Raw genomic sequence first — 26,312 nt, forward strand, 5'->3', positions numbered from 1 at the left:
TGTGTAACCATAAATTCACCCCGGAAGTTCCATCTGTGTTCCTCTCAGACAGAGACAATAGGTGCTGATCATGGAAATAAAGCTATAACTTGGCTAGGCTTGTAAGGGCCCTAGGGTCATTAGCCTTGTAACTTCCTGTGATCCTATATATATGTATGTATGTAATATAAATGAACTACTACAGCCTAGTAAACCTACCACACCCAACCCACAAGGCTCTGACACAATGTCAACTCTCTACAAATGACACAGTTACATCTAAACATGACTTAAAGCCACCTCCCCTTTTCTTCCAACCTGTCCCCCCCAGCTACATACACTCATCATCAAAAAAAAAAACTCAAACCCCCTCCTCCCCTCTGCTACTTACTACAGAATACTTGCAATTATGCAAGACAGTTCCATAAGAACCATCACAGAGGATATGTCCCAAAACTTTGGAAAATATCTCATATCATCCCTCTTTCACAAGGTGGAAATTCTACTGATTTTCAAAAGATGTATACACAAGCAACTCCTAAACCATCTTCTCAAATACAACTTACTTTCTAATACCCAGCATGGCTTCAGACCATCCCATAGTACCACCACTGCCCTCCTCTCCTTTACAGACACCATCAACAAAAATCGTAACCACAACACACTTTCCTCAGCTCTCTTCTAGACCTGTCAAAAGCGTTTGACATGGTAAACCACCAAATACTCATAAATATCCTCCAATCTATGTCACTAGACACCCAACCCATTAACTGGTTCAAATCCTACTTAAACGACCGACACACCAAGCAGTTCTGGAAAATCCACCTATCTTTCAAGCTTCTGTAACCATTGTGGTGTTCCAGGGGTCTATATTAGGTACCAAATAGTTCCACAAGCTACATGCATTCAATATGCAGATGATTCCACACTCATTTGCTCAGCCACAACAGTACCTAATCTTCACTACACATATTTAACTCCATTGAAGAATGGTTTTCCCAATAACCCCAAAACCAAACTCCTCCTCTTTACACCCTCCAGTAAAAACATCTAAAATGGCACACCTATATCTCAAGACCTCATAGATAACAAAATACTAACAAAATAGGCTCTCTTCAAACCTTTCCTCACTCACTCTAGAATTACTATTGCTCAAACCCCATATTTACAAACCTATCAAAAAAATCTTCTGAAATTAGAGAACTCTTACCACAATATAGCAAAGATTTTTACAGGCAACCCATTCAAAACCCACCATTGTATCAATCTAAAACTACTAGGCTGGCTTGAATTTCAGCACCAGCTTAAAATCAATCAATTAACCATTGCCCATCAAATTCTGCATCAACCTGACAAAACACCTATACTATCTACCCTTATCCACCCCTACCATAACCTAAAATCCTAAGATCTGCACAAACTACTTGTAAATATTGATAAATCAAACAACAAAGCCGGTGATTTCCAACACTGTTGGAAAACATTGAACCTGCTCCCTCTGAACTTTACCACTATTCCTCTAAATCTCTCTTCAAAAAGAAATTAAACTCCACCTCAAATCTCAATGGATGTGCCCTGCACTAATCCTGACTAATCACTCTATGCCATCAGACAAATCCCTTCATCATGAAACCCTACCCCCTCTTATCTTACTCACTCTCCTTTTCAACCTAAAAATATATATATATATATGTAAAATGTATATATGTATGTAACTGTATAACCTGCTTGTAATTTTTTTGCTCAATTTGTGTGTACTTTTTGCATATTGTTACCCTTACTTTCTTGTAATATCACAAATGTACTTCTTCTTAAACTCTGGAGCTTAACTCCTGGCCTCTACTGAAAAATGATATATCCAGCTAGACTAGCCCGGTCAACAAATGTAAAATAAATAAATAATAAATAATATATATATATATATATATATATATATATATATATATATATATAAAATCTATATATATATATATATATATATATATATATTGTCTGTGTATGTGTGTGTGTGTGTGTGTGTATATATAGCAAGTAAACCTGGCTACCTTCTTCTGCAAAGACGGGACTTTATAGAGGTCTTACTTTCAAATTGGATACAGGCTTGTGATGTCTTTGTTTTTCATTGTAAAGTAAAATATTTTGAATACCTCCAGTATCAGAATAGTGATACTGAGAGGGACTTTTATATGTCTGAAAGTACTTGAATGATGGTAAACTATGCAGTCTTGTCATTTTTTTTAATATTACTGTTAGTTTTGAATATTTCAGCTGCTAGATTATGCATATAGGGATGATTAGCATGATTAGGATATTTCAAACTTAAATCCCACATGTAGGATATGGATATGTTATTGTTCCGCTTCAGTTGCAACTTTTATTTACAAGTGCTTAAAACAAAACACTGTACCATTTGAAAAAAAAAACATAGCAACTAATTAATAAACCTACCAACAATACATAATTGCTAAAATGAGACACAATGAATATGAAATTTTATAATAAATGTAATACAATAAAAGTTATAGAAATAGGTGGCATACTGTCAGTAAAAAAAAATCAACAAGTTTTAAGCCACTACAAGCAAAAGTTAAACTTAAAGCCATTGAACATGGTGGGGGGGTACCTTTGGCCACTCTGGTAATAAATTCCAGAGATACAGCTCCTGACAGCTTAACACCTGATCATTGGAAACTTCCTTTGAACCACTAGCAGGCCCTGTGAGGCCAGTTTCAGGGAGCAGAATGGCTGGTACCAGCTCAGAATAACCTGAAGGTGGGTGGGGAGTCTTTATTGGGCAAGTATGCCATTACTTGAACTTTAAAGATATGCTGTCTCATAAGAGGCTGTTGCAACCCACGCAAAAGCAGCACAGTGTGCAGATGTCTGGATACCGTTCCCTAGTTAGTACCATGTTGCAAAGGTCTGAATCTGAAAACTCTGTGGGAAGAGCACTGCAGTAATCCGAGGACACCAGCCCATGCAGTACAGATCTACAGGTGCCTCTTCTTCCATGATGTGGCCATCAATAAAGATACCTTCCACAGGAAGTGCTCATCTGCACTTCATAGTAATTAGTGTGATTCAGAGACATGGATATTAGCCTTTAATGAGTTCTTTCCTCATTACAGACACTTTGAATCATAAAATACCATACTGTGGGAGCAGGGCCTTTTTAGCGTAAGCTGTATGACCCACACTCGAACTGTAAATGAATCGCTGGGGTAGTCTAAAATATGTCTTCAGTTAAGCTTTATTTCTTCAGGCTGAAAGCATGTCCTTTACTTGATGTGCACACCAGTTAGAATGGAGCTTGTTTCTTTTTGGTCTGTCAGTATTAAGTTTTCCTTAGTCACTGTTTATGGTCTTATGTTTATTGATTTAGTTACAGTGTTCTTCTGTTATAACTATTAGTGTGTTTCCTTTTAGATTCAAGCAAATTTACTTGCTCTAGCGTGAGTTTTGTTACATTTTGACAGGTGCATATGATAAATCTGTGCAGCCTTGGATCCTTGGAGAAAAAAAGGCAAAGAGCCATTACCTGATCTCCTTTTTACATAATAATGTAACCCATCTTAAGAAGTAAATAATACAAGTAATGGCTCATGCGTCAAGTATATAAAACATGGTAGAATTTCAGTACAAACAGAAAAACATGAAAACAAGTTGTATATAATTAGACAAAATAAATTCACTAAGTGCTTAAAATGTCAGCCTGGTATAATTTGAGGAAATGTCAGTGCTATGAATTATAGTGGTAAGACAGAAAAAGAGTCTAAAACCTGATAGAATGAAATATCAGACAAAACGAATAATAATAATAATAATAAATATAAATAATAATAATATAAAATTATATTACAATAAATAATAAATAAATAAATAAATAAATAAACAAATAAATAATTTAAAACTTACAGTTGGGTAGAAATGCTTTAACTGGCTTATAAGATAATAGGCGCAGATGTTAATACTTTGTAGTAGGCTATACTGTTCCAGGCATTGATGAAATAATTCTATATTAATCATACTATACTAAACTCAAATTTAAAACAAAGAAAGAAAAAAACACAGACAGGATAAAGGTAATAGTTTGCCGAATCGGTCTCATGGATGGCCTTGTTGGTTGGCCAGTTGCTGTGGGTGGAGGCACTGTCACCAAACGGCATAAATAAAGGAAATTTCTCCAGCAAACAAGAAGGGCAGTCAAAGTACAAGCAAAGAGAAGACCTAATTGTCCAATTGATTCAATCCATGAGCCTCAAAGGGTAGCACTAAATGCTAAAAAAGGTCATTAAGTGCAATATCGACGTCCCAGAATACAGGCTGCATTTCAAGCAGAAAGGAGTGTCTTCAAGTATAGGATTTAAGACTGAGCTATTTGTCACAAGTAAACCACAATCGGGATTTTGCTATTCTTGTTCACCAAACTGGAGTCTAATAGGAGTAGCAGAGACCAAAATTTGAGTAAGTCCCAATATCTGCTGAAATTTAATTTGTTTTATAGCGTAGAATATCAGCATATCCAAAGAACTTGCTCCACAGACAGCTGCTTCAGTGTCCAAGTGATGAGCATGAAGATGATGAATACTAACTGCAGACTTGGAAAGACTTGGGCTCCACTCCAGCTACTGTTAATATTAACTGCATGATGACAGTTGCCCCACAAATAAGTGTAGTACGTATTATGGGCTGATTAACATATTTGTGAATTAATATAATATAATGAATTGCAACTCATAACTGTAAGCAGTGGCTGAATAAAATGACTGGTTTACTACTGTCCAAAGTGTCAACTTACACTTTAAGATTAAATATAATTATATCCCATTCATCTGCATGTCATAAGTATCTTGCCATATTCTGTAGAACCCTAAAGGGTGAATTGCCTCAACTTTCCTTCTCCCATTTCCTCATGCTACTGGAGCATACATCAGTACCAGTTTTTTCTTTCTGAAGTGATGTTTAAAAGTTCTACATTATTATGGAGTGTTTCAGGGTGCATTTTTTTGTTTTTAGTAGCTGTAGTTCATGCATCCTCTAAATGCAGTACAAGAAAAGGAGCACTTGCAAAACATGGCATCTTTCTTTAAAAATAACACTTCATGAAAAACACTTAATTTTGTCTGTTGTTAGGGCTGGCCACAGAGAGAAAGATGAAGAAACTGCTGGCCAGCTGTCCCATCCTGTCTAGGAGAGGATTTGGGAAGACCTGCTGCTTTGCAGCCAGTGGTGCAGATCAGCAGCCTTGCAGCTCAGCAGTTCATTCGAGGCGTGACATATGCGCTGATACAATTCCTTCAAGAAGGGATTATAACAGACTTCTGCCTCAGAATGATAGCTTCTGGAACAAAATTCATAGTTCCCTGTAATTTGCTTGCTTCGTGGTTGTAAGATTTACATCATAAGGCCAATTTCCTGAGATTTTGAGGGTCCCAGCTGATAAGGGACGTGCTTGGGCTAGTCCAGCAATGAGTTGAAGTACCTGGGGAGAGTGAATGGTGGAATATGTTTCTTTGATCTCAGCACTTGTTCAGAACTCATTGTAAGCACTAAATAAGTTACAAATTACTCAACTTTCCTCACTTGTCTAGAGGAAAACAGTTTTTAGTACTTAATAAATAAGTACCTATTCAGGCATGTCTAAAGGTCATCTCCCGGTGTTTTCTCCTGTCTACCTGATGAATCTGGGCATCTTGGGACAATGCAGCAATTGCCTCATGTACATAGACAACCCTCTCCTCCTACCACCCAACACTATGACCTGTGAGAGATGCACTTATATAGCCAAACTGGAAGCAAAGCTCTCTTCACCAAAGACTGGCCTAGACAGTCAAGAGGAGAAGGTAAACACTTGCACCGCACCACACTCATCACATAGTCCCTCAAAACCTACACCACCAAACCACACACACAGAAGCACAAAACACACACCTACATTTGCAGAGGCTCTCGGTACAAATCTGCCCAAACAACAGAGACCTCCAAAGCAGAAATGCAAGCAACCTCCACTCCCCAACACAACCCAAATGACACATAGCCCACATACTCAGTGTGCTACTCAACTACAGCCCATAAGGCATAACATACCCAACACTCTAGTCATAGGTGACACTGATGTTCCACTCACCAGGCTAAACAAGGAAAACCTTACTGTCAGGTGCCAGGATCCGCCACATAATGCACGCACTCAGGTCACTCCACAACAAGTACAAATATGACACTGTCATTGTCCATGTTGGTGTGAATGACCTGAGACATACCTCCCTGAACTACATGAAAAGAGACATGGAGGAGCTCTCCGATCTTGTAGCCCAGGCCAGTATGACCCTAGCCCTGAGTAGCATCCTGCCATCACCCAGAATGACACCACAGTACAAGGACAAAATGATTGACTTTAACAACTGGCTAAGCTTCTGGTGTCATTCTAAGGGAATCCAGTATCTGTCTGCCTGGGATGACATGATCGGCAGACCACGCTGCTTTGCCAGAGATGGCCTGCACCTGTCGCCCTTGGGATTCTGGATACTGGCAAAGGCTCTTGCCACCCCTATAGTGCCTTTTTTAGGCAAGGTCTAAATGACAAATTCACCACTGTAACAGGTACAAGCAAGCAAAATCTGAGGGTAATGCTACTCAATGCTAGAAGTCTAAACCTCAAAATGCACTCACTCGAGGCACTCCTTAAAATGGAGAACATTGACATCTGTGCAGTGACCGAGACCTGGTTCAAAGCTCCAGAGAGCACCCCTGCATTACCGGGCTATAATTCATACCACACCTTTTGGCCACCAAACCCGGATCGAAACACTAAAGTTGGAGGCGTGTCCATATTCATTAAGGATATCCACACCTCCAAGCTATTTGCTCAGCATAATGCATCCGAGATTATCCAAGTTCCACTAACTCTGGGCAAAACCGCAATCCAGATTGTAGCTTGCTACAGACCCCCTACCATGCCCCAGGATTCCCAATCCTCTTTTCTTGATACACTGGAAAATATTAAGGTACAACCCAACGCTCTAATAATGGATGATTTCAACTACCCTACCATTAACTGGGAAAAGTACTCATGTGCCAACTCTTTTTTCAATGTTTTCTGGAAATCATTAATTCCAATGCCTTGGATAAACGTATCCACACCCCCACCAGGGGCAGCAATATCCTAGACCTGGTCATCACCAACATGGGTGACCGGTGTTCCACACCAGAGGTCAGCTCCTCGTTGGTCAGATCCGACCACAAGCTAATCACCCTAGACATCCACATCCCGCTCCCACCCCCCTTAGGAAAACAACTGTAAAAAATTTCTCCAAAGCCAACTTCACGCTTCTTAAGACAGAAGTGGCAAACTTCACGACACCCATGCAGATGGACAATAGAGGTACGACTGCTGAATCCTACACAAATGCACTTTATAAGCACTTACATGAGTGCATGGATCGTGCTATCCCTAACAGAACCAAGATGCTATCCTCCAAAAAAAGGAAGCCAATCTGGTGGTCCCCTGCCATAAACAAACTCTACAACAGAAGAAAGAAACTGTTGCAAAAAAAGAGTAAAATCCCATGATTGGAGGAACTCCCTGGTCAGCCTCAGTTAGAAGCTGAGATCTCTCATAAAATCCTCCAAAGCTAGTTATGAAAACAAAATTGCCACTGATTCTAAAGGCAACCACAAAGCATTCTATAGCTATGTCAAAAATCTCAATGGCAACACTCAGATCTGCTCTGAGTTACAGCACAATGACACTAAATATACAGAACCAACTGATATTGCCAACATCCTGGCAGATAGGTTTAGTGCTAACTTTACCCCCCTCTCACCCCCTAAAGGGCCCATCTTTAAACCGGAAGAATGCAAAGTTCCTGTAATCACAGCTGCACAGGTAAAAATCTCACTCTCCAAAGCCAAGAACACAGCATCCATGGGACCTGACAACATCCCAGGCTGCCTTCTACATGAACTACAGAATGAACTGGCACCCCACCTAAGTACCATGTTCAATCATAGCCTCACCTCAGGCTTTGTGCCCATTGAATGGTGTACCGCGACAGTTATCCCACTCCACAAATGGGGGGCCACAACAGACCCCAGGAACTACCGCTCCATTAGCCTGACGAGCCTCGTCTGCAAGGCCATGGAACATATCATCATGGAACTCATAAACAAAGACATTGGAGAACTCCAAAATCTAGACCCCACACAGTTTGGGATTGTAAAAGGCAGATCATGTCTCCTAAACCTGATAGACTTCTTTGAAGTAGTCACCAAAGCCATAGATGAGGATAAGGTGGTTCACACAGCCTATCTAGATCTCGCCAAGGCGTTTGACACCATCCCCCACTCTGGAATTATAGATAAACTCACTAAACTAGGTATAAATCCCTATGTCACAATATGGGTTGCCAACTGGCTTACTGACAGAACCCACACCGTGAAAGTAGCAGACTCCAAATCAGACTTCAGACCAGTGACAAGTGGAGTACCACAGGGTTCAGTCCTGGCTCCTCTCCTGTTTGGTATCTACTTCTCTGAAGTACAGGCTAACACAGAAGGTCTTTGGCTAACTAAATTCCCAGATGACTGCAAACTAGGAGCCATAATTGAAACTCCTAATGATGTGGACATCCTACAAAAGGGCCTCACTGAGACAGATGCCTGGTGTCAAAGACATGGTCTCAAGCTCAATGCCAAAAAGTACATTGTCATCCGCTTTGGTAAAAACTCTGTACCCATGAACTACCATATAGGTAGTAGTCTACTTAACACTGAAAGTGTGATAAGAGACCTTGGGACACAGGTGGACAGTAGTCTCTCCTTTGATAATCACATCGCTACAGTGGTCAGGAAATCCTTCTACGTGGCACATCTCATCACAAAAGGTTTCTCATCCAGAAAAAAAGAGGTCATTGTTCCCCTCTACTCATCACTCATTAGACCCATTATAGAGTACAACGGTCCTTTTGGTATGTACCTCACAAGACATCTACAACAACTGGAAAGGCCGCAAAAATACCTCACAAAGAGGATTACTGGCCTCAAACAGATGCCTTACGTAGACCGTCTCAAAAAACTCCAGCTTTACTCCGTCGCATATTGCCTACTCAGAGGCGATCTCTGCCTAACATACAAAGCTATGTCAAACCCAGAGCTGTTGGACATGCTCCACTTAAAGAAATCCCAATCCCTCCGAGCTACATGCTCTAGGGACCTAAATCTTGTCACCACAATAAACAGAACATGCTGGAGGGATAGATTCCTGTCCCAGAGACTTCCCATACTCTGGAACAGACTACCTATCTATGTCAAACAGAGCTCCTCATTAACACTCTTCAAGAAAAATCTTGATGATTGGATGGGTAATAGGAAATTCACCCCTGGGATCACTTCTGTGGTTCTGCTTGACAGGGGCACAGGAAAATAATTTTCTTGGGTGGCGAAAGCCAGGGTACCTTTTTGGCTAGGCTTGTATAGGCCCTAGGGCTAATAGCCTAGTACCTACCTATGAACCTATGAATGGAGTGCGTAGGAGCATAGCTAGAGGCCATTGACAGGCCAGGATCAGCAGCTTAAATGAAGGAAAAAAGTCATTACAGAGATGTGAACACAAACATGAATTGCTGAAATAATCACAGAATATTTACTTCTGGCAGTAAATAGTCATTTTACAGATGGACACCATCTTTTGTCTCTAAGGACATACCAGCATAAGGAACCTGAAAAAGAATAAATACAAAGCACAACATTGAAAAACCATTACATATTTGATATCAGAACTCTTTCAAGTCCATTTGTCAAAATACAACAGTTTTCTGATCTCAGCTTGATTACTATAGTAATATGTCTATCAAGGCATTTTTACAGAAGTTTCCAGTTTGCTCTGCTAAGGCCCCAGTGGACTCTCATGCCCTACTAGGTAACCTTGGGGACATTTAATGTGTTCCCGAACATGACGATTATTCAGAGGTAATTTTATCTGACAATCAGTCTCACAGAGGTATATTGCTGAAAGCCACTTTCAGCAGACATTGACTTTGCACTTTTTCCCAACTGTTGTAAAGCTGTGTAGTTAGTATATTTAAGTCCGACAGATGTGTGGTCCTCGCTGCACATGCACAAGGAAGAGTAGCTTGGCCTTTGCCAAAAATACTTATTTTGTGATTCACTGAAAGTGACTTTAAGTGATATTTCTTTGTGGGATTGTTCATAGAAGAAATTTTACTTGGTGAATCATCATGAATGCATTTATTTTATACACACATGGAAGATAATTCCAGTACTCATACTTCATGGAGTTCTCTGTATGGTAAGGTCAGGCGTATCAAATGTTACGTATTACCAAACTGTGGAGTACCAGGTGAGAAAAGTTTTATCTTACTGTGTTCTACACAAATTATTGATGCATGTTGCTAGAAACCCACTGTATACTTCCTGGCATCTGCTAAAAGTTGACATGATCTGCCTAGAATGTGGAGCAGCAGGTATATAAATACACCCTATTGTACAACAACAAAAAAGAAATACTACACTTGTATACCTTAACTGCTGCTGAATACTTTCATCAACTGAAAAGTAGTTATGGGCTGCTCCCAGAGAGCTATACTGTATGGTATGAGATTGATGATTATGTCACTAACTTGCGTGTATTAGAACAATAGCACTCTTAAACGTTATGGTTACTGTGGTTGCTTTGCATATAATGGTTTAAACAGTTGTGCACAATGCCTACCTTGGTGTACATCACCAATTTATATTCTCCCAAAATTTGGAGTAGCAAGGTTTTTAATTCTTTTGAAATCAGGCATTGTGAGTGAACCACCCATAAGGACTTAAAGTGATTAGTTCCTCATTGGCATAATATGCAGTGAGGGTTGCAGAGTCCTTCTTTTGAAATTGCCTGTTTTTCAAATAGGTTTATCAGGCTCAGGGTATTGGGTTATCATGTACAATATATTTTTTGGAATCTGGTCATATATACTTTGGATTTGCATTATTTAAGTATACCTTTTGCTTACCACAGGCACTTATCCCTGTGAGGAATGCTGGCTTGAACAACCAAATGAAAAAAATGTAACCACTTTGGATATACAGTGGACTTTAGTGCCAGCTACCTCAGCATCTAAGCAAGTATGAAACTTGATTTGATGACTCAAAGGGAATATGGTACTGTTTTAGATAAATTGTGATCAGAAGCAGGGGCTCATAAGTATCACATGAGGTAGGGATGTAAACACAAGTGCTGTGATTTATTGTTGCAAGTACCTTGCTTATCTTGAAGATCTATTGTTATAGTAAATACCTTAACAATGGCACAAGACCAGATAAGATTCTCAACATCCTCTCTAGTGACTCATACTATACTATCCTCTAGTTTTAATGTTGTCATACTTTTCTTTTTTTGGCCAGATTTAAGGGTCAGATTATTACTTATTAAATGCACAGCAGCTGTGAAGTTAGCCTGGTTGTGCACTTTCATTGAAAATAAGTAGTAAAAACTCTGCTTTATTTTGTTCTAATATAACAAAAATAATGTATAACTTGGAGTGGTTAATCTACATTTCAGTGTTATATTTCCTCTGATTTAGCTGAACTTGTTCAGAGACTAAATTCAGATGATGCAGTCATTCGAGAGGAAGCTTTGAATGAAGCAGACAGAATAATATCAGCTACTAATGATAATGATGAAGTAGAAGGGACTAGAACTAAAGTGAACAGAACTCTTACAAACACTAACGTAGGACTGCAAGGCAAAGCACTTTACCAGGTAAGACTGTTTATTGCACACTTAATGTGGTCCACAGCAAATAACAGATAAATTAATGCAAATCGTTGTCCTATAACTACTGTAACACCTATTTTCTGCTATTAAGATTATTTAATCTTGGATGAAATTACCCGTAGAGTTGTTCATCTGAAAGCATATAAGTGATCACAGTTTTGAAGAAGGGGAGGAACACAGAGAAGAACTTAGATGAGGTACAGGTGAAAAGCAAGCAAACACGAAGGGGGGAATGGCTCCCTATTGAAATGTTGGTACTGGTAATGCCAAGTGCCGACATGTTAAAAAAACACCAAAGTTGCAGGAGAAGAGGAAATATCAAACAGAAAAGTTTTAAAATTATTTATTGTGGTCTCATTTTTTATATCACAAAAACCTGCCATTTTAACAGGGGTGTGTGCACTTTTTATATCAACTGTGTGTATGTGTGTGTGTGTGTATATATATATATATATATATATATATATATATATATATATATATATATATAAAATTGTGTGTGTGTGTGTGTACATATGTTATTCTAATTATGAAAGTTTGAGGAATGTTTTGTCTGCAGTTTCTTCTTGTGAGGCAGAATCTGCTTTAAATGATTTAGTTTCTTCAGTCGTGCATGTCACTACTCATAGTTTACAGTGTCGGTATGGCTCAGCTGAAATTTATTCCAGGGCTGTGGCCACTGGTTCTGTTTTGACAAGGTTTACCTGGTTGCATTCTCAGAATCTCCCAGATGATGTAAAAATGTGAAAAAAGTGATTTTAAATTCCCCTGTAGTTAGAAATTTAGATGTTAAGTTGTCAATCTCGCCTTCATTCTTGCTTGATGGGTTAGTCACTTTTACCAGCTGGAGGCAGCCCCATATCCCATGATGCTTTACCAGCTCCTGGTAAGTTATTCACTTTTGTGACATTTAAGCCCCTTTTAGTTAAAAAAACCTTTTATTGATAGTTTTAAGTTTAATTTGTAGTTTTTCTGACAGGAAATCCCTATCTCCTTAATTTTGTTAGTCAAACTTTTCCCTATCCCATCCCCCCCCTGTTAGGGTGTGTGTGTTGGTTTTATAGAATACCTTTTGGTATTTATTTAAGTTAATTTTGACTGGTGTGTGTGTGTGTGTTTTTCAGCACCATGTCAAAGGAGAGGGTCGCTGTCAGAAGATGTCTCTGACAGACGGTCACACTTCTTGCCTGTATTGTCTGGGCCCTCTTCACCTGCAGGACTCCTGTGCTATTTGTCATTCCTTCAGCCAGAGAGTCCTGCAGGAGAGACGATAAGCTGATACTTAGGTTTTCTGCCGGAGGGCTCTCCGGCTCCACCAAAATCAGCAAAATCTTCCAAGGCCCAGGCTCATGTGGCACAGGCATCGGTGTCGGCCCGGATCGGTTCGACACACTACTTTGTTTGGTGGCTGTATCGGCTCGGGTGCCGACATATCGGCTTCCTGTCGGCCAGGATCTATAGGCTCATTCCAGGAAGAGGTCGAGGTCTCCTTCCTTGGAGCCGATACTTTCGGGCTTCACCTCTTCTATCGAACGGAGCCATCGGAGCCGATCTTCAAGGTCGCCCAGGTTGTCAGATCATGACCTAGAGAGAGTGGTCAGTAGATTACTTAAGTCACAGGTACTGGCCCAAATGTTACACAGTCCGTCTCAACAGACGACTGTTGGTCCACACCCGTTACAGTTCCTCCTTCAACTCTACCCCAGAGCTTGAGTTGGAGTCTTCGGAATGGTTACTGCTACGGCTGGAGGCGGATACCCCTTCTGTTCCTTCAGCCTCTACTCTTATCTCCTCTTGAGACCTTCCTTAGAGGGATTCGTGGTCGGGCTTCCATGGTCTCCTCCGAGGGGTGAGTGGCATCGGACCCTTGTCCCCCTTGGAGCCTCGGCCTTGGTGAGCTCGGCTCCGACATCTGCCTCGGAGACTTGTGGTCCCTGGAGTTCCTAGCTCTTCAGAGCGGGTTCTCTCGGACCTGCCTGGGAGGGAGCATTCGAGGTGATGAAGAGTGTACTGGCCACTGGTATCAGTCAGCAGTCTGTTCCCGTAGCTCCTCCCTCTATAGTACCTGTTGACATCTCTGCCACTTCTCTTGCTACAGGACCCAGAGATCCTCCGCCTCAGGTTTCCCCATTGGGATTTCCCCTCTTCCGAGGATTCTCCTGATGTTTCGGGAGATCCTCCTAGGAAGAGGACTTGTAAGAGGAAGCATGTAGACTGTCTGTCACTTCGGATACTGACTTTGATGAGTCAGAGGGATCCCTAGATCCCCTCTGAGGATGTCTCCTTCTCAGACATCCTAGAACTTCTGAAACAGAGGGGAAACTGGCCCACCAACAATCCCTCTGAGGATGAGTCAGTATACCGATCTCGGCCCTCCACCTCCTGGGTGTCTCCGCCTTTCTCCCCCTTATGCAGGTTATTGCACGGCAGCTCCTGACTCTGTAGAGCCAGTCCCTAGGAGGCCTTCAAAATTCATCACTGCCCCGAGTGACAAACAATTCCTTACTAAGGGTGTCCCGCTGATGCCATGGTGGTGGCTGCCACCAAAAGGAACTTGCAGATCCTTCCGTGCATCCTCCTAATAAGGACTCTAGGACCATGGATAGGTAGATGTTTTCCTCAGCGACCTTTGCTATGCGTTGCTGAATTACCTATGTCACTTCACCAGACTCCAGAGAGATATCCTAAAGGAGCTGGGAGAAGTAGTTCAGGATCCTACAGCTGCAGGGGCTCAAGAAAAAATTGCTTCAGAGTTAGGAACCCTCAATTCCATTGCAAACTCCTCCATGCGGCTAATATCTTATGCTGCGGATGGAGGTAGAGCCGCAGGCACAGGTGTGGCTCTTAGACGCCAAGCCTGGATGCTGTGATTTTGGATCCCTTTCTTCACAAATTCTCCCTTTGATGGGTCAGCTTTGTTTGGCCCTCAGGTGAAGGAAACCTTGACCAGGTGCGAGCAGGACGGCAAGACTCTTTCTGCTGTTGGAGTCCGTTTTCCACCCCTTCTAGGCCTTATCCCAAAGGACAGAAGGGTGGGAAGATGTGGTTCCAATCCCAAGGAGTCACGCGGATTCACGTGGTCAGTTTACCCCTAGAGGCAGAGGGGTAACAACAACAGACGCTCTAGAGGCAGAGGGGGTCCAAGAACCAGGGAAACAGGGAGCCTCTCTGACAAGCCCTTTCAGCATCCCTGAGGTGTTGCCCGGCTGTCCCTCCTTGGAGGCAGTCGGGAAGATTATCACTGTACCCAGAAGCCTGGCATTCCCTCACTCAAGACAGATGGGTACAGTCGATCATATCCAAGGGTTACATAATTCGGAAAGTCCTTCCCTCAAGTTCCCTTCCAGATGTACCACCCGGTCTAAGGGAGATTGCAGAGTCAGAAATAACTACTGCAAAAAGAGCCATTCAGCCAGTTACAATAGACCATTCAGAGCCCGGAATCTACTCAAGGTTCTTTTGGTCCCCAAAAGACAGGAGACTGGAGACCAATATTGGATCTCAGCAGACTCAACAAGTCTGTCAGGAAGACAAGATTCGAATGGTCACTCTTCAGTCAATTCTGCCCTTCTTACAGAAGGACAACTGGATGTGCTCAATAGATCTTCAGGATGCGTACTATCACATCAAAATTCATAGACGCTCCAGGAGATTTCTCCGCGCTGGGGTCCAGTCATTTCCAGTTCAGAGCCCTGCCCTTTGGTCTCACTACAGCCCCCAGAGTGTTCACCAAATGCATGGCAGTGGTCACGGCTCACCTGAGAGGTCAAGGATTCCAGGTGTTTTGGCTCCTGTCAGCCACCACCAGGCATCAGCTGATTACACAATAGACCTTTGTTCTCATTTGGGCATCTCAATCAACAAAGTCATCCTTATCGCCCTGCCAGTCTATTACCTTCATAGGCGCAAACTTAAACACTGTTCGGATGTCAGCTACCCTTACAGAACAAAGAGTTTCAGACATTCAGACTCATCATTCTGGCCAGCAAGAAAATACAGGCCAGAATGGTTCTAAAGGTATTAGGTCTCATGGCTGCGGCCATTACTCTTCTTCCCTGGTTCGATTCTACATGCCTTCTTCAGTGGATGCTGTTCACACAGTGGTCATACCAGCAACCACCAGATTCTGGTGACACAGACATGCAAAGAGCATCTTGCTTGGTGGATCACATCGTCTCAGGTTCACCAAGGTAGGTACTTTGTACCCCCATCCCCGATAGCCACTGTCACCACGGATGCCTCCCTGATCCGGTGTGGGGTTCATTATCATTGCAGGATTGTTCATGGGACGTGGCAGCCGTTCGAGTACCATCTGCACATAAATGTCCTGGAGATGAGAGCAGTGCTTTTAACGTTGCAAGCCCTCAATGACTTTCTTCCCGTAGGGACAATTGCAGTCCACACAGACAACATGTCTGTAGTTTGGTATATCAACAAACAGGGCGGAACCAAGTCCTACCCCTTGTGTCGAGAAGCCAGACTATGGCAATGGGCGATCTCCTCTCATCGGTTTCTGGTAGCAACGCATATCCCTGGGAAAACCAACATTATAGCGGACAGATTGAGCAGAGCTATCCTCATGCCTCACGAGTGGTCTCTCAAGCAATCTATAGCGGAAGAGATTTTTCTGGAATGGGGTCGCCCATGTTGCGATCTTTTGCTACTCCCCAAAACAGCAAATGTCCAGACTTCTTCAGCCTCTTCCTCTATCAGGCCATCCCCCCAGAGATGCTCTGACCCAGGATTGGCCCCAGGGACTTCTTTATGCCTTCCCACCATTTCCTCTGATCCCTCAGGTGATCCAGAAAGCTACCGCTTTGAGAGCCAAATTGATTCTCATTGCCTTACTGGCCTCGACAAGTTTGGTTCCCCTCCATCATCACCTTTTGGTGCAGCGCATCTGGACCCAGTGCCAGACCTTCTGATTCACCAATCGGGTCAGCTGCACCGGTCAATCCCTTCTCTCAACCTCACAGCATGGTTGCTCCACTTCCTTCCTTAGCCAGGCTTCCGCTGATCTCTAACCCAGTTAGAGACATCATAGTAAAATCCTCTACCAGGAGGATTTATACAAGCAAATGGAAACGTTTCTCCTATTGGGCTAAGGCCCAAAATATTGATCCTTTTACTGCCCCTGTTCAGGCAGTCCTGGACTTCTTAGCAGAGATTTTTCATGCAGGCTCCTCTTCTTCCACAGTCAGAGTTCAATTGGCTGCTATTTCTAATTTTCATGTCGGATAGCAGATCATAATATTATGTCCCATAGGCTCTGCAGGGCCTTCTTGAAAGGAATTTTCCTACTAAAGCCTCCAATCAGGAATCCTCCTCCTCAGTGGGATCTAAATTTAGTGCTGACATCCTTGATTTTTCCCCCCTTCGAGCCAGCTGTTTCTTGTTCCCTGAAATATCTTTCTTGGAAAACTTTATTCCTAGTGGCTATTACATCTGCCAGGAGGGTGTCTGAACTTCATGCTCTTTCGGTTCGACCCCCCTATTTGGTTTTTCACAAAGACAGAGTATCTTTGAGAACTAATCCATCCTTTTACCTAAGGTCGCTTCAAAGAACAATCTGAATCAATCCATTGATCTCCTGTATTTTTCCTAACTATTCAGATAGAGCTGAACAAAAGCTACATTATCTTGATGTCCACCGTCAACTTAGATATTATTTGGACAGAACAAAAATTTAGAAAATCTGATCAACTTTTGTTTCCTATGCGGATAATAAAAAAGGCCTTCCTGTTTCTAAAGTGACCTTGTCCAGATGGCTTTCTTCAGTCATCTCGGAAATTTATACCAGGGAAAACAGCTGTGCTCAAAACCTAAAGCACATTCAACTAGGAGCTTAGCTACTTCTACAGCCTTTCAAGCTAGACTTCCTTTGGACACTATTTGTGCAGCGCCACTTGGGCTACTCCTCACACTTTTGTTTCCCATTACAAATTGGACTTGGCCTCCAGGGACAGAGCCAGTTTTGGCTCTACAGTCCTCAAGAGTATGTTCCATTGAGCCACCCAGGATAGAGGCAAGAAGCAAGAATGAATGCGAGATTGACAACTTAACATTAAGAAGTTATGTACCTACCATAACGTTCCATGTTAGTTGTCTTCTCTCCTCCTTCCCCTGGCCTGGACAAACCTTGTATAAGAAACTGTTATGCTGAAGACCATTCAGACCTGGTCCTTCTTCCATCTGTAAGTTTTCTTTCTTCCTTTGGGAAGTATTTTATGCTTGGTGCTATTGCCCTTTGTTAGCAAATGAGATCTGGGTACTTACCGCCTTGCATCATGGGATATGGGGCTGCCTCGAGCTGGTAAAAGTGACTCTCGAGCTTAGCAAGTGCCGAGTCGGAGCCGAGGGATCGGCTCCGATCCCATCAAGCAAGAAAGAAGGCGAGAGAAGACAACTAACATGGAACGTTATGGTAGGTACATAACTTCTTATTTTCGGTTCCCGATGCAAAGGTGATCAAAAAGTGTGATGTAAGGAGTAAGTTGAAGATTTTTCAGCCCTCCTTTCCAAATTTTCTAAGGGATTCTTTAACCCTTCATCCAATTTTGGCAAAAAACAAAATAAACTGCCTCAACAAAATGCAGGTAAACAGATGCTTAAGAAGAAATGGCAATAGGCTGCCAAAAAAAATTTAAGAACCCCCCCAAAATTAAGAAAAGTCCAACAATTTAGACTTGCAGTTCGAATGACCTTGCCCCACAAGCCTAGCAGCCCCCTTTACCTTCCAGAAAGTCTGAATCTCTACTTTTCTCTTTGGCAACAGATAGTTTCAGACAAATTGGTTCAAAAGATTATTCATCAAGGTTACAGATGAGGGTGGAAATTCCTCCTTTCCAGGGTGTAATTCTTCATCCGCCAGACCAGACTTTTTTAAATTTCCATAGATTCACAGATTGCTACTAGGCTAATGACTCGAGGGGCCTTTGTAAGCCTAGTCAAATTTTCCCGAAAGAGTAATCATATCCTTTATCCAAACAGAACATTGAGGGCCAGGCATTTATAAGTTTCCTATGTCCATAAGGGACATAAGGTCCAGGCCCAGTGTAAATTTACTGTTCCCATTCACTGGTCTAGGTTGAGCTTAAGTGGATGGGATGCTTATTCCATAGGAGTGGCTGTCCGTGGGACACACATGTGTCTCTCCAGCATGTTCTGTTTAAGTCACAGACAAAATTCTGGTCCCTAGATCTTGTATTTCTGATACTTTTTGACTAATGAGTATTTTTGACTAATGAGTATGCAAGAGATTCATAAGTGTGGAGTTTGTGATTGCCTTGTAAGCCAGGGTAGATCATCCCTCAGCAGTCTATAGGAGACTGAGTAGAGAGAAAGGGCTTTAAAGCTCTCTTTGGTTAATTACCTCTTTGGACCTTGATATTGTGCCCTTATAAGTTGCGCAGCATAAAAGGACTGTGGCCATATGGTGGTTGAAGGTAAGGCTACTGTCTACATGTGTACCCAGATCCTTCACCACTGGATCGACTTTTAGGGGCATATTATCAGCATGGTAATTCACTTGGATGCTTGACTTCCAAAAAAGTACAAGTGTGCATTTCTTAGCATTGCCCATGGCTTTGGCACCATTTGTTAGTCAGAGATAGACCTTCTTGAAGAATGCTTGTCTCTGCAGGGAGTTGATCATAACCCCCAGCTTGCAATCATCTGCAAACTTAGTCAGCCGTAAACCTTCAGCATTTATTTCCACTTTGGGGAAATGGATGCCAAAAGGAGTAGGCTCAATACTGAGCCCTGGGGGACTCCTCTAGTGACTGGCCTCTTGGTGGAGGTGACCTCACCTGTTTTGACCTCCTGGATCTTATCACTGAGACAGCTGGCTATCCAGCAGGTGATAAGAGGGTTTATACCTAACTTAATGAGTTTGTCTATCATGTCTGAATGGGGTATTGTATCATAAGCCTTGGCCAGGTCGAGGTAAGCTGCCTGCACAATCTTTCCCCTCATCCATTGCTTTGGTAACCCTTTCGAAAGAAGTCCACCATATTTAATGGCATGACATTTTTTTAACAAAGCTGAAATGTGATGGATCCAGCATTTGCAGGTTACCTATGTCCTTGTTTATCATGTCCATGATGATTACATATGCGGCTGATCAGACTTCTGGGTCTTTAGTTACCTGGATCAGTGTTGTCAGTTCTTTGTGCAGGGGAGTGACAGTAGCCATCTTCAGTTTCTTGGACAAAAAAAAAAACTGACTGTAGGCTGTAGCTGAAAAGTGATTTGTGGACCAGAGAGGTCATGTTTCATGCTATTTAGAAGCATCTCTGGATGTTATTGGAGTCTATTGATGCAGCATTATTAACCTTGTAGACCTTTTCCCTAGTAATGGTTTGGGGGATTGTGGTATGGGGTATTTTCTTTGGAATATTGGGGGGGTTTCCACCTTTTCCAACTGTCCTTCATCTCATGCTCTCCCAGGAATTGTTAGAACTGTTTCCTTTTTCTCAGGTGGGGAAAAGTTTTATTCAAGGATGTCTTTATTGTCAACAAAAGAAAATGCTTGGACCAGTTCTGGATCTTTCTTCCTTAAACCTGTTTGTGATTGTCCCAAAGTTCAAAATGATATTAATTTACAATTTGTTACCCCTTCTTCCTCTTAAAGTTTCCTGGTAACACTATATTTAAAAGATGCATATCACATCCCAATTCATCCCGACGTTGGGCGTTTCTTAAGGTTCTTTGTGTCTGGATCACATTATCAGTTTTCTGCCTTACCTGTGGACTTTCGACTGCATCAAGAGTGTTTACAAAATGTCTGACTCTAGTTATGTTTTATTGCAGGCTACAGGTTATCTCCATTTTCTTCAATATTTTGATGACTTGCTTATCTTTCAGAGTCTTTTCTAAGTGTCAGGAATATCTTACTTGGTTGAGAGTGCTCTTACACAAGCTGGGGTTCCAAGAGAAAATTCAAAAGTCTTTTTTGAATTCTTCACACAGGATTGTGTTCCTGTGATGTCAGCTATGCTCCTTATTTCAAAGAGCTTTTCTTCCCTAGGAAAAAAATAGATCCATATCTAGATCTATTTTTAAGGTTTTCCACTCAGCCTTCGGTCACATCTATGATTCTCATGATACCCCTGGCAAGACTCCACATGTGAAAGATGCAATTGTATCTGAAGTCTCTCTGGACCCAGCACCAACATCCTTTAAATTCAAGGGTTGCAGTTTGTCAGAAGAGAAATTACTTGGTAGAGACAGCAAATATTCCAAAATCCAGGTCTCCCCTTCTCCCTTTTTGTTGTAAAGCAGTCAGTCACCACAGATGCCTCAGTTTTTGCTTGAGGAGCATTTTCATGGTGGATAAAAGTCGAAGGTGTGTGGGACATCAAGGACAGATGCAAGCATATAAATTTAAAAAAGGATGCCTGTCCTGATTAAGGCACTCAACTCTCTGAATGATCTTTCTTTCTTGGGATCTCTTCAAGTTGCTACAGACAGTACCACAGTCATGTGATACATCAAGAAGCAAGATGGAACCAAGTCGTGACCCCTTTGCAGACTAGCCAATTTAGCTTAGGATATAGTTTCACAACACAATCTCAATCTGCAGACATCCTACAATCTGTCAGAGGAAAACTGTTTGGCAGACAAGGGCAAACCTTCATGAATGGAAACCACGAGATCAGAATGAAGATGTTTCTGAGAATGCAGATCCAGCTTGGGGTTCTGTTGGTGCCATCCACTTCGAACACACTGGGTATGGGTCCAGTAACCCCTTCAATGTTTGTTTATTATCCTCCCGTACAAACCCACTATTTGGGAATGGTTTCCATAGATCCAAGCTCTACCAGTTCACCTTTGCTGGAACCAACAACCCAAGTGATTTCGACCCTGGCTATATCCCAAATTCTCTCAACATTGATGATCTTTGGTCTATCAGAGTCTGAGAACCAAAGAATTGATTCTGGGGCAAGGGTCGGCATTGAGGTTCTCTGCCTCTCTCTCTTGGAGCTGTGGCTCCTGACAGTTTGGATCCAGGTTCAGATTTGGGGTTGAGACCCATCAGGTCAGGGGAGTTTGCTCCTCCCCTGTTGGATGGAGGGAAACATCCTTCAGCACCAATTGTGGCTGTGACTTACAAGACTTTGAAAAGGGTTTTGACTGGACCAGAGGAAAAAGGCATTAGCCTTGTGCTCAGTTTCATCGCAACCTTAAGGGGGTACTGCTTCTCTTTCTGTTCATTGTTGTCAACAGGGACAGTCAGTACCTGTGGCTTCAGAGGCCACTTCCTTTGTAAGCTCCCAATCTGATTTGGATCCTTCTGATCATTCCCCAACAGATGGTCATATAAAATGGACTTTCAAATGGTAGTATATGGACTCCACTATGTAGTCGGCCACCGAATGTACTGCTTTGGATGAGGGTGAGGTTTCCCCTGTATCCCCTCTTGGAATGTATCACCTTTGGTGAGATCTTTGAATTAATGAAACAATGTGGGGACTGAGCCATCACTGACCCATCACTGGATGAGTCCATATTCCCGGAAGCTTTTGGTACAGACTCAGATGGATCCTGGGTCGTATCACCCATTGACCCCTTGATAAACCTAGTAGCCCAACAGGCATGGAAGGATCCTTATGTGATATAACCTGTCCCAAAGAAACCTTATAGGCTGTTGGTAGCCCCCAGGACAGGAAACAGTGGAGCAAAGGTCTACCAATAGATGCCACAAAGAAAGAACTATCTGAAGAAAGTTTCTGTCCATCTCTTTTTCTGATAGCCATGCATACCCCAGGGACATCCAGTGTATTAATGAACAAACTGAGCATAACTGTTCTGATGCCTCATGAGTAGTCCCTCAACCAGTCAGTGGCAACACAGATTTTCAGCAGCTGGGGCCAACCTTCCTGCAGCCTCTTCACTTCGTACATAAACAACAAATGCAGCAGATACTTTACCTATCCCTCCATAAGGACAGTTACCGAGGGATCCTTTAGTCCAGAGTGGGCCCACAGGTCTCCTATATACCTTTCCTCCTATTCCTCCTCCTATCAGAAAGCAAAAATATACAAGACCAAAGTGATCCTCATTACTCTCTTTTTGGCTTTGGCAAGTTTGGTGTTCTCGTTCCTGTGGCCTCATCTAGAACATCCTTCATGGATGTTGGATCAGTATCCAAATCTTTTGAGTCATCCATCTGGATTGCATCCTCTGGACCTGAAATCAATGAAATTGATCACTTGGTTTCTCCAATTGTGACCAAAGCTAGGGATGCCAGGCTATGTGCATGGTCATTCATATAATTTCAGCCTGTCAGAAAAAATTCACCAAAAAGATATAACATAATAAATGGAAAAGTTTTCAATTTGGGCCATATCAAAGGGCTTGGATCCCTTCTCAGCACCCATTCCTTCTATTTAGAATTTTTGTCAGAACTCTTCCATAATAGTTCAAAATTTTCAACCATCAAAGTACAAATAGCTGCTTTCTCTAAGTTTCACGTTGGACAAAATGATATTGGTATAGTAATATTGTCTTAAAGATCCCTAAAGCATTCCTTAAAGGAAACTTTCTTCTAAGGCCACCAATTAGGGACTTGGTGCCTCCTTGGGATATTACCATCATACTTCAAGCCTTGACTCAACCCCCTTTTGAGCCAGTAGCTTCAGCAGATTTGAAGTTCCTTTTCTGGATGACAATCTTTTGGGTTATTGTCATTCCAGCCAGATGGATCTCACAAGCTCTCTCTTGTGAAACCCTATCTTTGTGGAAAACCATTATCATTAAGAGCTAACTCATCTTTCAGATTTCCTTTAGATGTCACCTTGGAAAGGAATCAGTATAGTGACCCTAAAGTGTTCTTTCCCAAATTTTCAAATAAAGGAGAATATGTTTTTCACATGTTGAAATTTGAGTTGAAAGATGAACATCTTTTTTCATAGAACAAAAGACTACAGGAAATCCGACCAACTATTTGTGGTTTTCTCGGGAGCAAAGCTTGGTAAAGAGATTTATAAAGTGACTCTTTTGACATGGTTATCAGAGTGTATATCATTTGTTCAAAAAGAAAAAAGCACAAACGTAGTCCAAGTCCAAAAACCAGCTCTTTATTTCGGATCTGGTACCTCGGCCTTTCCCCTTCAAAGGATCACAGAAACTCTACATATTATCATAGTATAAATATACATTTTCTTAATAGTATAATTAATCTTAATTAATTAATTAACACAGCCTTCTGAGATAATCAATTTGAATGATTTCATGTGTTTAAAGGAACATTCACAGTTACATAAAAAGTAACAATTTTAAGGTTTTCCAAGTGAAAATAGCATTTAAATCCACTTAAGGATACCCACTTAAAAATATTTAAAGATATTTAAAGATATTTAAAGATATTTAAAGATAGAAATAGTCAGTACCAGCAATAAATCCTGCTTCCATTATTTATAAATTAATAATAAATAAATTACTAAATAGATTTCTACAAACAATTATATATTTCAGTATTATAGACACTACACAGTATGAATATTAGTTCATTACAACATTTAAATACTTAATTCCAAATTTAATCCACCAGGTTTCAAAGTGTTATATTTAAGAATCATTTTTGTTTCCAATTCTAATAATTTTTGAATGAACATTTCTCCACCTTCAAGGTAAAATGGCTTTCCTAAGATACAAAATTTTAAACTATTAGAGCAACCACCATGATGGTCCACAAAATGTTTAGCCACAGGACTGAATTCACTTTTATTTTTTATGTCCCTTAAATGTTCAAGTATACGAACTCGAACCATTCTTTTAGTCTGCCCTATGTACCATACATTATTACATGAACATCCCAATATGTATACAACTCCCACTGATCTACAATTAAAGTAAAATCTAGGTGAAAATGATATCCCATTAATTCTACTCGGATTTATAACCTTTACACAAATGCTACAGTGACCACAGGGATGTGTGCCTACGGGAAGATCTAAAATGTCATCTCCTTTCACAAAATTAAAGTTCAATAATTCTTTTAAGTTTTTCCCCCTCTTATAAGAGAATGTTACATGTTTCGGAAATAGATGACCTATATTTTCATCTTCACTAATGAGATGCCAATATTTTCTTATCAATTTTTCAACCTCATCCGATAGAGGAGAAAACTTGGTCACATAAAATAATTTTTCTTCCCCCATCCCATTAGTGGTCTTCTTATAGCTATCATAATCATAATCAATGTTGACAAAACTTCTATTAATTATCCGATGTTCACTATCAATGACCCCCATAAATTTATTTTTAATCATTCTCAAATTATCCATATTGTAGCCTCTCTCAATTAGTCTTAATTCAACCTTATTTAACTCTTTGTGTCTTTCACTTGGATTACTCGTGTGGTCAGAGATCCTTTTAAATTCCCCTAAGGGTAATGAACGTACAAGATGTCCAGGGTGCATGCTCCCAGCATGTAGGAATATATTAACAGAAGTATTTTTCCTAAATGGCCTATAACCAATGTTTCCTTCATTCTGATATAAAGTTATATCCAGAAAATTTATCTCTTCCCTACTAAATTCAAAGGAAAAAGTCAACCCATGGTTATTCCCATTTAGTGTATCAAAAAATTCCACAATATCACCCCTACAAATTAAAAAGAGATCGTCAGTGTAACGCTTATAAGTAACAACATTCTTTTTATAAAAGGAACTAGGGTAAATGAATAATTTCTCAAAATAACCCATATAAATAATGGCATATGAGGGTGCAAAAGCAGCCCCCATAGCCGTTCCCTTTAATTGCAAAAAGAATTCATTGTTAAAACAAAAATAATTATGAGTAAGGCTAAATTCCAATAGTTGAATCAGAAACATTGTTCTGGGTCCATCACCTAGCATCTCAAAAACTGCATCCAGTCCCCATTTTCTATTGATGTTAGTATATAGGGATTTCACATCAACTGTCACCCAATAGTAATCATTGCACCATTTGATGTGAGAAAGTTCATTCAATAAATCTTGAGTATTAGAAATGTGTGCCATCACTTTACTTAAATGTTTTTTTAGATGAAAATCAAGAAACAAGTTAACATTACTTAAAAATGCACCAATTCCAGACACTATTGGCCTGCCAGGGGGTTTAGTTAAATTTTTATGCACCTTAGGCAATACGTAAAACATAGGTGTTAAAGGATTTTTAACATATAGTTTACAAACATCATTATGACTAAAAAAACCCAAGTGTTCCCCTCTTTCCAGCAGGTTCAATAGATCAGCATTAAATTCAATTATAGGATTTTTTACTAAACTTTTGTATTCATCTTCACTATTAAGTAAATCATATACCATTTCACAATAAAAAGTTTTATTTGTGATAACCCAGTTGCCCCTTTATCTGCACTTTTAAAAATAAATTCCTTTTTAACATTTATTAAACTTTTTAAAGCATTCCATTCATTTTTAACTAGATTGTATTGTTTTTTACCATCATTAAACTTTTTCATTAATAACGTCAATTCCCTAAATACAATCTTGAAAAACATGGCAATCACAGGAACTTTTATGTTAGGCATAAATCTATTACTAGAGGC

The 26,312-nt window shown here is 40.9% G+C and overlaps 1 protein-coding gene across 1 annotated transcript in view; it reads left to right on the top strand.

Annotated features, from left to right (window-relative positions):
- Positions 1 to 26,312, top strand: part of TTC12 (tetratricopeptide repeat domain 12) — a 1,640,087-nt gene that overhangs the window by 47,214 nt on the left and 1,566,561 nt on the right. Inside the window, exon 2 of the mRNA XM_044081062.1 lies at positions 11,565 to 11,743. Coding sequence (XP_043936997.1) covers positions 11,565 to 11,743 — 179 coding nt within the window. The remainder of the gene's footprint in view (positions 1 to 11,564; positions 11,744 to 26,312) is intronic.

This window comes from Protopterus annectens, chromosome 8.part0 (assembly GCF_019279795.1).
Source record: "Protopterus annectens isolate FY-2018-M chromosome 8.part0, PAN1.0, whole genome shotgun sequence".
Classification (NCBI taxonomy): domain Eukaryota; kingdom Metazoa; phylum Chordata; order Ceratodontiformes; family Protopteridae; genus Protopterus; species Protopterus annectens.